At 36.2% G+C, this 14,142-nt stretch overlaps 2 protein-coding genes across 5 annotated transcripts in view; one reads left to right on the top strand and one right to left on the bottom strand.

The window, feature by feature from the left end:
• PDE6C (phosphodiesterase 6C) overlaps positions 1 to 10,078 on the top strand; it is a 49,342-nt gene extending 39,264 nt beyond the window's left edge. The window contains exons 16-22 of one of the 2 annotated variants that reach the window (XM_041743850.1): positions 1,505 to 1,605; positions 3,696 to 3,803; positions 3,897 to 3,960; positions 6,323 to 6,397; positions 6,508 to 6,591; positions 6,983 to 7,139; positions 9,747 to 10,078. In XM_041743850.1, the coding sequence (XP_041599784.1) occupies positions 1,505 to 1,605; positions 3,696 to 3,803; positions 3,897 to 3,960; positions 6,323 to 6,397; positions 6,508 to 6,591; positions 6,983 to 7,139; positions 9,747 to 9,808 (651 nt within the window). In that variant the 3' untranslated portion in view covers positions 9,809 to 10,078. Of the gene's footprint in view, positions 1 to 1,504; positions 1,606 to 3,680; positions 3,804 to 3,896; positions 3,961 to 6,322; positions 6,398 to 6,507; positions 6,592 to 6,982; positions 7,140 to 9,746 lie in introns of both variants that reach the window. The other variant, XM_041743849.1, reaches the window with a different exon arrangement.
• A 3,630-nt stretch (positions 10,079 to 13,708) lies between these two features.
• The window catches only part of LOC121484498 (protein FRA10AC1), a 37,454-nt gene continuing 37,020 nt past the window's right edge, over positions 13,709 to 14,142 (bottom strand). For all 3 annotated transcript variants that reach the window (XR_005986055.1, XM_041743851.1, XM_041743852.1), the window contains one exon: positions 13,709 to 13,891. Coding sequence is in view for 2 of the 3 variants with exons in the window: in XM_041743851.1 (XP_041599785.1) it covers positions 13,849 to 13,891 (43 nt within the window). In the remaining variant the exon portion in view is untranslated. The remainder of the gene's footprint in view (positions 13,892 to 14,142) is intronic.

The raw sequence follows: 14,142 nt of genomic DNA, 5'->3' as shown, positions 1-14,142 counted from the left end.
CACTTAGAAGCTCTTCTTTTAAGATCCTTAGATATGAAAGAAAAGTGAAGATAAAAATATAGAATTAAGACAGGATTTTCCAATTAGGAGACTTGTTCATGTTCTTAGATGAAAGTGAAAATGAGTGAGAAAAAGATAAGAATGTGATTCAGGTATGTATATGTATTTCATAAATGTCAACTTCATTTGGCAAAACCACTATATATCTGTCCTTCAGCCTGTATGCCTGTAATGATCTATTTGGAATATGAGACCTTTTGCAAAATGATACATATTATTACAGTACTATATTTATTTACTCATGACAGACACACAGAGAGAGAGACAGAGACACAAGCAGGCTCCATGCAGGGCGCCCGATGTAGGACTTGATCCCAGGTCTCCAGGATCACACCCTGGGCCAAAGGGGGCGCTAAACCCCTGGGCCACCGGGGCTGCCTGAGTATGAGAGCTTTTAAACACCATTCCCAAATTTACTGTCATCTTCTTGAACACTATGAAGCTGATCTATATATATGAATAGATTATTAGTGGGAAACTCTTTGAAGAAAGGTGTAGTTAAGTCTTTGTGAAATATAATTGCAAGAAAACATTTTAAGAACAACTTAAGAGGATTTCATTATTTTTCCCTATACATACATGAGTGCTAATGTAATCTGCAGTTTCTGAAAGTTTTCCAATAATTTCTATGATTACTCTAAAATTATCTGGTGTAGGGCAGCCCTGGTGGCTCAGCGGTTTAGCACCACCTTCAGCCCAGGGTGTGATCCTGGGGTCGGGGGATCGAGTCCCACGTAGGGCTCCCTGCATGGAGCCTGCTTCTCCTTCTGCCTGTGTCTCTGCCTCTCTCTCTCTCTCTCATGAATAAATAAATACAATCTTAAAAAAATTAAAAAATAAAATTATCTGGTGTATAATTAGTATATCTAATAATTGGATGTACCAGATATGCTTTATTAAAGCTCCTTAATTAATACAAGCAAAATTTAAATCTATTGTTATATTTATAAATGAGCCTAGAGAAAACACTTTTATTTACTCCCCAAACTTATACACTGTTTACATGAATGTCTGCTAATACTATTTTTTTTAAGTTTTTTAAAATTTATTTATTCATGAGAGACACAGAGAGAGAGAGAGAGCGGCAAAGACACAGGCAGAGGAGCAGGCCCCACGCAGGGAGCCCATTGCGGAACTCCATCCCTGGTCTCCAGGGATCACACCCTGGGCTGAAGGCGACGCTAAACCGCTGAGCCACTAGGGTGTCCCTGCTAATACTATTTTTATAGTTTAAATTACCTTACTCAAAGTATAGTAGAGGGGTAACTTAATTCAAGAGAGAAAGCTGAAATGAAAAAAGTGACTGAAAGACCTAGTTTTTCTTTTATGCTAATTATCTTTATTTCCTTAAGCGTGATTTGGTTTGTTTGTTGAATCAAAGGCAAATTAATGATTGCGCTTCATTGTGACTTTAGTCCCATTTATGTGAATTTTTATCTTACAGAGTTTAAATATCTTCCAGAACCTAAATAAACGCCAGTTTGAAACAGTCATTCATTTGTTTGAAGTTGCAATAATAGCAACTGACCTGGCTTTATATTTCAAGTAAGTACAGAGCAGAATTCCCTTATATTCTGTGTGCTTCTGCCTTACATAAAAGACCCATTGCATTCCGGTTAAAAAGCATTTCTTCACACATACATTTATCCACTTTACTTTTGGATTATCAGTAGAATACCCTCAAGGTATCTGATAGTTAGTTTACTAGGCATCTGAAAATATATTTTAGAAAACTAACCCCCTAACGTCAATTAGTTGGTTACCTGAAGAAGTTTGAATTGAAGAATGTACAGCAAGGTTGGTGGATTGCCAGAGGAGTGATGCCACACAGCCTTATGAGGTGATTTTTGTTGCGGTAGATTCATCATGGTTCAGAGTCTGGTATTTAGAGTTGCAGGATCAGACATTTGATTCTGCTGGAGTCTGGAAGCTAAAAAATCTTGGTGATACTGATGCATATTAACCAAACTCACATAATTCTGAAATTACATACAGCAGAGCACTAGCCTATTTATAATAATAATAATAATCAAAGAAACCAGACACTCCAAGCTTTTGCCCATTTCTTGTCAGTGAATTATAAAGTTCTTGGTGAAAATGGATTAGAACACGGTGAATTAGTTATAATATCCAGCTATTTAATGACTTAGATTGTAGTATCAATACCCAAATATCCATAACCCAGATTCAACAAATGCTAAGATTTTGCCACACCCATCTGAGATCATTTTTTTTTAATGGAAAAAAAGTAATGCAATTGAGGCATCCAAGAAAAGACCCTCCCTTCTCCCTCACAGATACAATTCTTTTTTTTTTTTAAAGATTTTATTTATTCATGAGAGATACACAGAGAGAGAGAGAGAGAGAGAGAGAGGAACAGACACAGGCAGAGGGAGAAGAAGGCTCCATGCAGGGAGCCTGACGTGGGACTCGATCCCGAGTCTCCAGGATCAGGCCCTGGGCTGAAGGCGGCGCTAAACCACTGAGCCACCTGGGCTGCCCCAGATACCATTATTCTGATGTTGATATATACTTGTTCTTTCCATCCATGTTTTTATGTTGTTAAATGTGTTTTCAAATTTTCCATAAATAGTATCATACTGTACATATTTTTCTGCAACTTACTTTTTCATGTAACATTAGGTTTTAAAGATTTATTTTGGTGGTAAATGAAGATCCAGTTCATTAGTTTTATTAACTGTATATTCAACTGTATGAATATGCCATAATGAATTCAGTGGTTCTTCTATGAATGGACATTTAGATCGTTTCCAACTTTTCATTTTCATTGACAATGTTGTATTGTATATCCTTGTATGCATGTGAGAGTTTCTCTAACATACGTAGCTAGACATGGGATTGCTTTAGGGCTTGCAAATCTTCAGTCTTATACTACATTGCAAAACTGCACTCCTGAGTAGTTTCCCCAACTTAAATTCCCACCAGCGGTGTGCAGTTCCTATTATCCCATATCTGGACTACCCTTTATCTGGGGACACTTGTTTATCTTGTTAATTTGAGTGTGAGATGGTATCTTATTGATGTTCAAATTTGTATTTTCTTTTTTGCCAGTGAGGTTGAGCATCTTCTCATGTATTTTAGGTTCTAATTCTTTGCTGGTTTTATGCATTATATCTCATCACAGCCTGTGGCCTTTATGTTTATGTTATGATCTCCTTTGTCACATGTTATTTTTAGTTTCGATGTATTCAAACTTAGGGATTTTTTTTTCCTTTTGTGGCTTGTGCTTTTTCTGTCTTAAATCCTTTCTATATCAAGTTTAACAGCCACTCCCTATTCTTTTATCCCCTGACCCCTTAGATCCACTATGTGGATATCTGATGCAAAGTGGGAACATGAAATCTGAAAAGCACATATTAAAGATACTTTTTTTTTAATTCTTATTTATTTATGATAGTCACAGAGAGAGAGAGAGAGAGGCAGAGACACAGGCAGAGGAAGAAGCAGGCTCCATGCACCGGGAGCCCGATGTGGGATTCGATCCCGGGTCTCCAGGATCGCGCCCTGTGCCAAAGGCAGGCGCCAAACCGCTGCGCCACCCAGGGATCCCCTAAAGATACTTTTTATCTCTGGTCTTATATGCTTAAACCGTTGCACAGCTATATCTTTTTTAGGAAGAGAACTATGTTTCAAAAAATTGTTGATGCTTGTGAAAAAATGGAAACGGAAGAAGAGGCCATCAAATATGTAACCATTGATCCAACCAAAAAAGAGGTTATCATGTAAGTAGTCAGAATTTTATTCCTCTTTTGGAAAAAAAAAATACCCCTTATTTTGTGTATCTTTCTTCTTAACAATTGTTGTTTTCTCCCAAGGGCAATGATGATGACTGCATGTGACTTGTCAGCTATAACCAAACCCTGGGAGGTACAAAGTCAGGCGAGTACAGTTATGTTTCCTTTTCTGTCACATGCGCAGGTACTATCTAGGTCCCATATAAGAGCAAACATGAAGATTCTGGCAATCTCGGAATTTTGTTATAGCTAGCAATTATGTGACTATATATTTTGTAAGCAATTATCTTTCATTATTGTAGAACAAACAATGAATTTATAATTTAAAAAGAAAAAAGAAACTTGAGAAGTTAAGACAAAAATAAAATGTTCCCTGTTGGATTTCTGCTAATGAAGAAAGGCAAATGGCTTTCAAGAGCTCACAAATGTCAGTAAGACAATAGGTCATTTGGTTAGGCCCCAGAACAAGGCAAAGAGAAGGGACCTTAGAAAGAAAATGCTTTCTGCAAGGAATTATTTATCATTGAATATGCTGCAAAAAGTTTATATAAAATTATTAGAAGATAAATCAGCATAAAACAAAGATGAATCATTAGTGCTTTCCTCTATCAAGGGTGGTTTTGCTCCTACAACCCTGCTGTCAATCATTAAAAGACACTGTCTATAGTAAGTTCATGTTTACAGGTGTCTTCTCCAATTCTTTGCCTTGGGTTGTGAGAGTCAGGAGCTACTAGTTTACTACTTGATTTCTTGCTAACTGGATGAAAGAAGCTTCTCCTTTTCCCTCAGTGAATTCTAGGAAAAACCCAACTTAGAAAAGAGACAGAATTCACTGGGTTCAACTATAACTGTGGGTTGTATTTGGAAAGATGGAATAATTGGAACCATCAAATTTCAAACCAAATACTTGTGCTCTTTCCACCCTGATATGCCTATTCTTCCTCCTTTATTCTTTATCTGCACAATTGCCCAGGCAGGAAACCTGGGGCTTTGCATGAAGTTCATCTCCCCATTCCTGTCGTCACACTTGCTATAGCCTCAGGTCAGACTCCCACCCTTCTTCATCAGCACTAGGGTGGCAGGGGTCCTCCTAAGTGATCCTCCCTCATCCTTAGCTACCCAGCCCTCCTCTGAGCTGCTGCTGGGATTGTTTATAAATAGAGCTTTGCTCAGCCACTCCTCTGCTTAAAAGCCTTCTAAACTCCCCACAGCCAGAGGTTTTCAAGCTTTCTTTCAAAAAAGAAGTAAGGTCCATCCTCCACAAAGAGTTGTATACAAAGATCACTTTATATAAAAGAAAAAAGCAAAGTTACTTTAGCTTATTATCTCTCTTGACCCCTACCTGTTTGGCCTGCTAGCGCACTTTAGAACAGTAGGACTGCAGGAATAAGAATCCCTGGTCTAGAGAATCAAACTTCCTAGCAAAGCTTACATGGCCCGTCACTACCTGTTCTTAATGCACACTCACCAGATTATTTCCTGTCACTCTCCTGTTCACCACTTCACATTCCAAGCTCTGGACATTCAATTTTATCTCTGCAGGTAGTCTCCCCCTCCTCTTTATCTGAAAAACTACTATCCATCCTTGATACAACATAAATGCAAGCTCCTTTTTCACAAGCTCCTTGATCCACCTCACTTCATTCTACTACTGTTCCAGCACTTTATCCACATAGTTTATATAACCATCTCTACTAGACTGGAAGCATCTTAAAGGGAAAAAATCACATCTTATTCTTCCTGGGAAGCCTGCTTCATGCCAGTATGAGGCAGTTAGTGGGTGCTCAGTAAATTTGATAGATATTGGGTTTTTTAAAGCTATATAAATTTACCTTCAAATATCCTTACACTATAATCAAGTAAAGCTGTGTTCTAATCTGTGTGCATGTGTGTGTGCATGCAGGTAATATGCTAGATGCTAACAGATAAGCAGCACAAGAGGAGGATGTGTGGGAAGCTTCAGAGCTTGAAGCAAAATGTAACAGAATTAAACATCCTCCAATCTCCCCTTTTCATTGTTGAGAGGTCGTGGCAATACAAATAGGAGATAGGTACTCCCAGAATGGGCCTAGAATGCTGAAGTGGCAAGAGAAATTTCCCTTTCCCATTTAGATATAATCTGTAGGTGATATATTTTTATTTGTTTATTTTTAAGATTTATTTATTTGAGAGAGAGAGAGAGAGAGAGAGAGAGAGAACAGAGGAAGGGGCGGAAGGAGAGAGAGAGAGAGAGAGAGAATCTCAAGCAGACTCCCTACTGAGCATGAAGCACAACACGGGGCTTGATCCCATGAATCTGAAATCACGACCTGAGCCAAAATCGAGAATCAGAGGCTTAACTGACTGAGCCACCTAGACACCATCTTTCTAAAACCATAGAGTATATGGTGTGACAACACCTCAAGCATTAATATAAACGGTATCCCTAAATGTCACTCATAATGGTAAAATACAAATTCTCTATTAATAAGTCACTTTCATGAACCAAATCCTATTCTTATTTGCAGGTGGCACTTTTGGTTGCAAATGAATTTTGGGAACAAGGAGATCTGGAGAGGACTGTGCTGCAACAACAGCCTATTGTAAAGACCTTGACATAAAAATGCACTATTTATTACAAATTATCAATACAAATAGTCTATTTTCCTGAGTCTTAAAAAACTATCCTTAAAGAATTTATTTCTCTTTCTAGCCTATGATGGACAGAAACAAAAGAGATGAACTACCTAAACTTCAAGTTGGATTTATTGATTTTGTTTGTACTTTTGTATATAAGGTAAGTAAAAAAAAAACAAAAAACAAAACAAAACAAAAAAGAATGATTATATATAATCATTTGAGGATGAGGATTTTTCTTTCAAACTGTTACCAAAATCAAGTCACTGATATGAAAAGCCATGAGTGGTAACCTTGTTTCTCCAAACTAGCTTGAGGAATTACCCTAATCTCATTCTGAGGTGGAAGAAAAACTAGGAGAACTCAGACATGAGCACATTGTACAGACCAGACTTACTTGGAAAACAGCACCTGTCCTCCCTGTTTCCATGGCACTAAGTTAAGCTCATCCTAGCACTGTAACAATTCCTTACAGCTCCTTCTCTGCATATGAAACGTACTGAAAATCAACTATATGATTTAAACCATTTCTGACCTAAAATTCTCTCTAGGAGTTCTCACGGTTTCATAAAGAAATCACACCAATGCTGAATGGTCTTCAGAACAACAGAGTAGAATGGAAATCCCTAGCTGATGAGTATGATGCAAAGATGAAGGTGCTTGAAGAGGAGGTGAAAAAGCAGGAAGAAGGAAACATGATTGCAAAAGGTGAGAAGAAATCTGTTTCTGCTCCTTGTAAAGTAACAGGAGTCAGGCTGAGCTTAATCTCACATGACAAAACCATAAGTAAATGCAAACAGGAAATTTGCTTTTCCAAATAAATTGATTAGTGCTTTTCAGATATCTCCACCCCCAAAACAAGATCTTATGAATAATTTCAGGAGGAGTTGACTGGTCTAGTTGAAGTAGGAATTGGGGCTAGGCTTCCTCATCCACACTAGTATGTGGCTAGAGTACCTCTGTAGAATAATGAGATTTTAGAAACATGAAAGCCAGAACCAGTTGGATCATGGTTAGGTGAGAAAACAATTTTAGTCCTAACATTACACATCAGCTATGAGACTTGGGCAACTTGCTTAACCTCTCTGAGCTCAATATTCCTCTCTACTTAATGAGATTTTGCAGATCTCCCTCCAGCCTCCCTTCCGGATTTAAGGAAGGCCCACATGAAAGCAAAGCTGGCCAGATGAATGGTGTGATTTGACGGGTATTCCAAGACTGACTGTGCCTCAAATGTCCCCATATAGTGCTGTTTTCCTGATGAAACTTCTACTATTGCTGGGGTCTCTGTTGGGCTTAACATAGTTATCTTCAGAAAACCATTGTTAAGATGTTTAAGATCAATGATGAGTTTATCAGATGACAGAAATGTCATCTTCAAATGGGAATGCTAATGTCATGACGATGTAGGAAAAGATGTTAGGGTTTGAAGCAGATGGCCAAGAAAGGATTCTTGAAACATCTTTGGTGCAAAAATAAAAAGGTGATTTTAATAAAGTGCAGTGACAGGGCTTGTGGGCAGAAAGAGCTGGACTCATGAGGAGTGGCCCATTATATACTTTCAAGTTGGGAGGGGGCTGGGGATAGCATAAGTCTCTGAGGAATTTTGGTAGCAAGGTTTCCAGGACCTTGAGGGGGCTAGCTATTGTTGGGAAAAGGTGATTTACTACCATCTAATAAAACCTGAGTCATGAGACCCATCATATGTATATTGGTGGACCATATGCTTGGGGGACAATTGCCAACATGTATCTTGGCAGGTAGAGATAAAGGAGATTTCTAAAGGAATCTTTATATGTTAAAGTTAGACTTACAGGATCCTCGAGGTCAGGCTAAGGTTGCCTTTTGCCCTTAGCAAAGTATTAACATGGAGGCGGTTGAGTCCCTGGAGGAATGTCACTCTACCTGTTGCAAGGACTTGTCAATGGGCTGTAGGTAGTAAGGAAATTAATTTTTCTTCTGCCTTTGTTTCCCACATCAATGACTTCATACTTTGTCTTGAGGGTTCAACACTTAAAAGGTTTTGTAAGAAATTTTTGTTGTTTAACCAAGAAATCAGCTCTGTCTGGAAGAGCTCCGTAAAACAAAAACATACCACGTTCCTTTTAGATAGTTCTATTTTGTTTACTGGTATTAAAAAAAAAAAAATCATGGCGAGAAAAAGTATTTTGCTTAAAAGGTTAAGGATGTCCTTCAACAGAATAAAAGTAGGTTTGACTTCTTCATATCCATTCACCAATGTATTTTTTGGGTGTCTATTCTGTGCAAGGCCCTGTTAGGAAGGGCCTGGGGAAAGTTGGGGTCCTTATCTCAGAGCTTACCACCTGGTAGGGGAGCTAGACAGTAAACCAACAAATGAGTAATCGATTATCTACCTATAATCATGAACAATTGATTATAACTATCAGAGAAAGCTATTGATTATAATTGATTATAACTATCAGAGGAAGGATGCTTATGCTGAACTCTGAATACAGGAGGCTTTGACTAAGCAAGAAAAGGATGAGGGGTTGGGGAGGAAGCCAAAACTAGAATATGCATGACAGCCTTGATGTGGAAATAAGCCTGACGCAACAGAGGAATGTAAGAACTAGTGTCTGGAGTCTACAGAGCAAGCAGGCAAAGAGTTCCAGATGAAGCTGGTAAGGCAGTGCTGCTGAATAGTGTTGCCTTAAAGGACTTGCTTGGGGATTTGTCCTCTAGAAGAGCAAGGGGGGAGTCATCATGGGGATTTAGAAGGGAAAGCAGTAACCTGATTTGCACTTCAAAAAGATAATACAAGTGGTAAATTTTATGATGCAAGTGAAAAGCAAAGGTATTTCTTAGTACAATTAAATTTAATCCTTGTCTCAATTTTATGATGAACAGGCTATCAGGTTAAGTGGCTCCTAACATTTTCTTTTAGTATTCAGTATATTGGATATAGATCTTCTGTCTTTATTTGCATAAAAAATTACTTCTGAAATTTCTTCCTTCTACCCTGAGAAGTCTCTGTGAACTAAGAACATTATTTTGTATCTTTAGGCAACAAGCTTCATGCCTGGCACAAAGCAACAAGTCAGATTTCCAGACTGTACAGTTCAGTGGTTTGCTTGAGAAACAGATGTTAAGTGGTTAATCATTTATAAGATTGTTTTTTAAATGGACCAACTCTGAACATGAATTCAAGTTTTTAAATGGTCAAACACGTAGTATTTGTTTTAAGCTAAAACTATTAACTAGGTAAAAGTTGATACTAACATCATGAGAGTGTTAGAATAAAAACACTGTGTTTCCACTGATTCCCAGTACTACTGCTTTTCTCCTTTTTACCAGCCACAGAAGATTCAAGAGGTGGTGTTGATGACAAAAAGTCCAAAACCTGTCTCATGTTATAATCCAACTGGTCTAAATTTCAAATATTGTTTCTACTTTCGAAGAAAAAAAGAAGAAACAAAAGAGCTTCAGCAAACTTCATTCAGCACACCATCAACTGAGTAAGAGGATCTCCAGATAGGCTACCCTTGTGACCACCAAAAGAAAATATATTGCTAGCCTGAAAACCCTGAGGGTAAAATAACGTTCAACAAAAGTACAAAATTATAAGATGAAAATAAGTGCATTTTTGGTGCCAATCTGTTTTAAATTAAAAATATATAATCCTGAAACTAGTCACCAATTCTTTTTTTTAAAGGTTCTTATTAATAGTATTAATAGTATTTCCTAGGGCTACCATAACAAAATACCAGATTGAGTGGTTTAAAGCACAGACATTTATTTTCTCACAGTTCTGGAGGCTAGAAGTCCAAGATCAAGGTGTTAGCAGGGTTGGTTTCTATGAGGCCTCTCCCCTTGTAGATGGCCATCTTCTCCCTGTATCTTCACGGTCTTTCCTTTTGTGTGTCTGTGTCCTAACCTCCCCTTCTTATAAGGACACAGTCATAATGGATTAGGGCCCATTCACGATCTCATTTTACCCTAATTACCTCTTTAAATATTCTATCTTCAAATATAGTCACATTCCGAGGTACTAGGGGGTTGAATTTCCACATGAATTTTGGGTGGGGAGACACAATTCAGCCCATAACATTAATAACTGTGATTCATACCTCAAATTCCTTCCTAAACTAGAAATCTCTCATCAACACATCTTAAGAATAGTAAATACAGTATATAATTTATAACATCTGTAAGCACTATATACAAAACAAATAACAGGATGTCAAATTTTATTCCATCGGAAATGCTTTTCATCTCTTTCCTCTACTTTTTATCCTTGATAATAGAAGGGTGAAGACCATACTGCTTTTGACAGTTTCTAAACTATGTCCATGTCCTATGCCCATCCCTCTCCCCAAGCCTGAAAGCAATTGTTTTACATAAAACTAAGAATATTTTAAAATATTTTATTCTCATTGAAAGAATTATCAGTATATAATGCATTCCCTGGATAATCCTAATGTAAATTAAATCAGATAATAAATGTTATGCATTATTAAGAAGCATGTGATTTGATTATGTAAGAATTTTATTATCAAATGCAGTTTAGAGGAACTTCAACAGAGGTTATTTTTTAAAAATGATTACTAGAACTATCTATCAGGCATTCTAAATATTGATTTGTCAAATCAAGGACAATCAACTACTACTTCATGGTGCACATCTGGACATCAGAGAAATTTAGGATTTCTTCTTTTACTTAATCTATGATCATAGACCAAATAATAATAATTATGCCATAGATACTGCCACAAATTTTCTTGTCAAAGACATCTAAATATTAATGAATCAGACTGACAAATTATGAACTTCAAATGTTTTGTTATACAGAAGATGTTGTTCAATTTGAAGCGGTCAAGAAAGAATAAAGTCACCATTCATTTTATGTTTACAAGTAAAAATAGTAAGATTTAGAATCATAGGATTGCTACTTTCACATTAGTATGTAAGATCTGTGAGAAGTAAAATTTTTGTCTATTTTTTTGTCCTCATAAGGATTGATTTTTTCATTTAAATTCAACTAATTAACACATAATGTATTATTAGTTTCAGAGGTAGAGGGCTGTGATTCATTAGCCTTATATAGCACCCAGTGCTCATGACATCACATGCCCTCCTTAATGCCCATCACCCAGTTACCCCATTCCCTCCATCCATCTCCCCTGCAGCAACCCTCAGTTTGCCTATTTTTGTCTGTTTTATTCCTGACTCTATGCTGGCACTTAGAGAGTAGTGCCTGGTACAAGGTAGGTTCTCAGTGAATATGAATGAATATTTTGAATAAATGTCATAACAAACAGGTATAAATGAGGAGTGCCCATAAGGTAGTAAAATATTTTTTAGAGGGGAAAAAACTCATTCAGTATATAGACACAAATGGGTGTTGTCTATTAAGTCATCACCTTGAATAAGTGATACACATACACCTTCTTTCCATCACTTAAAATAATTTTGAAGCTCCACTTTTAGGATTATTTTAGAAACTGCCTAAGAACCTCTTCCTTTAGCTTCTGTGTGATTTTGGACTCCGCAAATTATCAGCTCAAACAACTTCCCCTCCTCATTCACTAGAAAGCAAACTGAGGACCAGAGATACACCACCCCTGAAGGTCTGCAAAAATAGGAACTTTGCTTAAGTAAGAGCAAGCAGAAGAAAGCATTAACTTCATATCCCAAACCAGTGGCCCACTGAACACTACTGACTGCACTATAGCCAAATGTGAGACAAGTATCTCAGAGAATTAATCTTTAAACTCATCTTGAGGTCTTTTCAAATACTTCTTAAAAACATGACTTCCATTATGTATGAATCGACTGTTATGATTATATATAATGATCTAAATTTGTTAATGAACCTGATGTCCATAAACCATACTTGCAATACCAAATACATGGATCTGTTTTAAGAGCGTAGTTTTTCTAGTTATCACTTAATTTTATAGGAATTTTATTTTCTGATGATCACTAACTATGAATATATTTTTATCATAAAAATGTTTTAGCTACATATATACTGATTATCAGTTTGCTGCTGGACATTTCAACACTTTTTCCTCAGAAACCAAGATTCCTTTTTATTCACTATAAGTAGTGAGATTTAAAAAAAAAATACAATTTGTTTAAGAAATAAGGGGATTTAAAAACAATGTTCAATATTAATAAACCAATACTGATTTACTGTTTTTTGATGGTTTATAAAGGATTGCATAATTATTTCCTAGAGAGTTCCTTTGTAGCAATCTCACATATAATAGAAGCCTGATGAATATTTGAATTAATGAATAACAACTATTTAATAAAAGGAAAATCTCTGATACTAACCATTTAAAAGTAAAACACTAAACTACTTATCCTGCAATTTAATGCTAATCATTCCAATGTTTAAATGCCATTTAAAATAGTTTATCTTCAACAAAATAGTTGAAATGCTGTGATTGCTTTCTATAGGTCCTCTCTCTTCACCAAATCGTCCATTTTCTCCTCTATCCATCTCTTTATTCTTTACAAAAATGGGTTAAAACCTTTTTTAAAAAATTAAATCCATTTAAAAATTTGATGAAATCTATGGACCCTTTCCCTCCAAAAAATACACATAATCATCGAACTCACATACAGATTCTAAGAGTACTTAGCACACCCACTGACTCTGAGGGGTATGATCATCAAATTAAGAAGTTATATTTTATAATATATCCTGGTATATAAGTATATCCATATTTTATGACTGTATCTGAGATAAGCTCTAGCAATACTATTATTCAGTTAAATTATCTTATAGAATCTCTCTGTTGGAGAGTCAACTTTTGTGAACCTAATAATGTTTAAGACTTCTGGGACCTCATCTGCCATGCCCTGCCACCCCATGGTATTAATTTACTTTATAATAAACTACTCACATGCTGGGAAGTCAAATTTGATTATAACAAACTCCCTTAAATAGTATAGGTGAGAAGGAAGCAAAAGAAAGGTAAGGCTAGAAACTGGTGGTAATGGGAAAGAGGGGTGCCGATATATCAAAAGAAAGCAAAAAAGTTGAAGACATACTTACTCTATTTTATCATTTTTGCGAGACACCAATAATTCTAACAATTTAAACTAATTTAGGCAAAGGAAGATAAATAAGAATGAGTAAAGACAACTACAAACTGCAGGAACAATGGACTCCCTGTACAGTGTACTAGCTTCATCCTCTACGAGCTATAAATGGAGCAGTTGTAGGATAAGCAATTGAAAAGATACATAAGAGATGGGAAACATGTCTCCAACAGAACTGAAAGACTTCCAAAGCAGCCAACATCTTGAAAGTAGTTGGATTTTTATTTCCGAAGACAAACTACTCAAGCTGCAACTTGTAGATAAATTTTTTGTGAAGAGTTTCAAAAAAAACAGTTTCAAAGTGTACTTTCACATTAAGGAATGTGGGCTTCTGTCTTCCATCTCACAGAAATAAATCTTGAAAATAGTCATCAAATTCTTCTTCTCTATTTAAAAGAAAAAGTATACATATTGATTAAAATCAACAGTTACAGAAAAAATTACTGGGTGACATATGTGATTAATGAAAATAAAATATTTTAACTTAATATAATTTGCTGATTTATATATATATTGATATATTTCATGATACAGCCATCAAAACTAAGAATTAGTTTTTGGAATAATCATAACTATACTCAGACTGATTAAATTTAAAATGTTTTACATGTTGCCACCTCTCCCTAAATGTTTTTTT

This window comes from Vulpes lagopus, chromosome 2 (genome assembly GCF_018345385.1).
Source record: "Vulpes lagopus strain Blue_001 chromosome 2, ASM1834538v1, whole genome shotgun sequence".
Classification (NCBI taxonomy): Eukaryota; Metazoa; Chordata; class Mammalia; order Carnivora; family Canidae; genus Vulpes; species Vulpes lagopus.
This window is presented reverse-complemented; position numbering and strand designations above follow the sequence as displayed.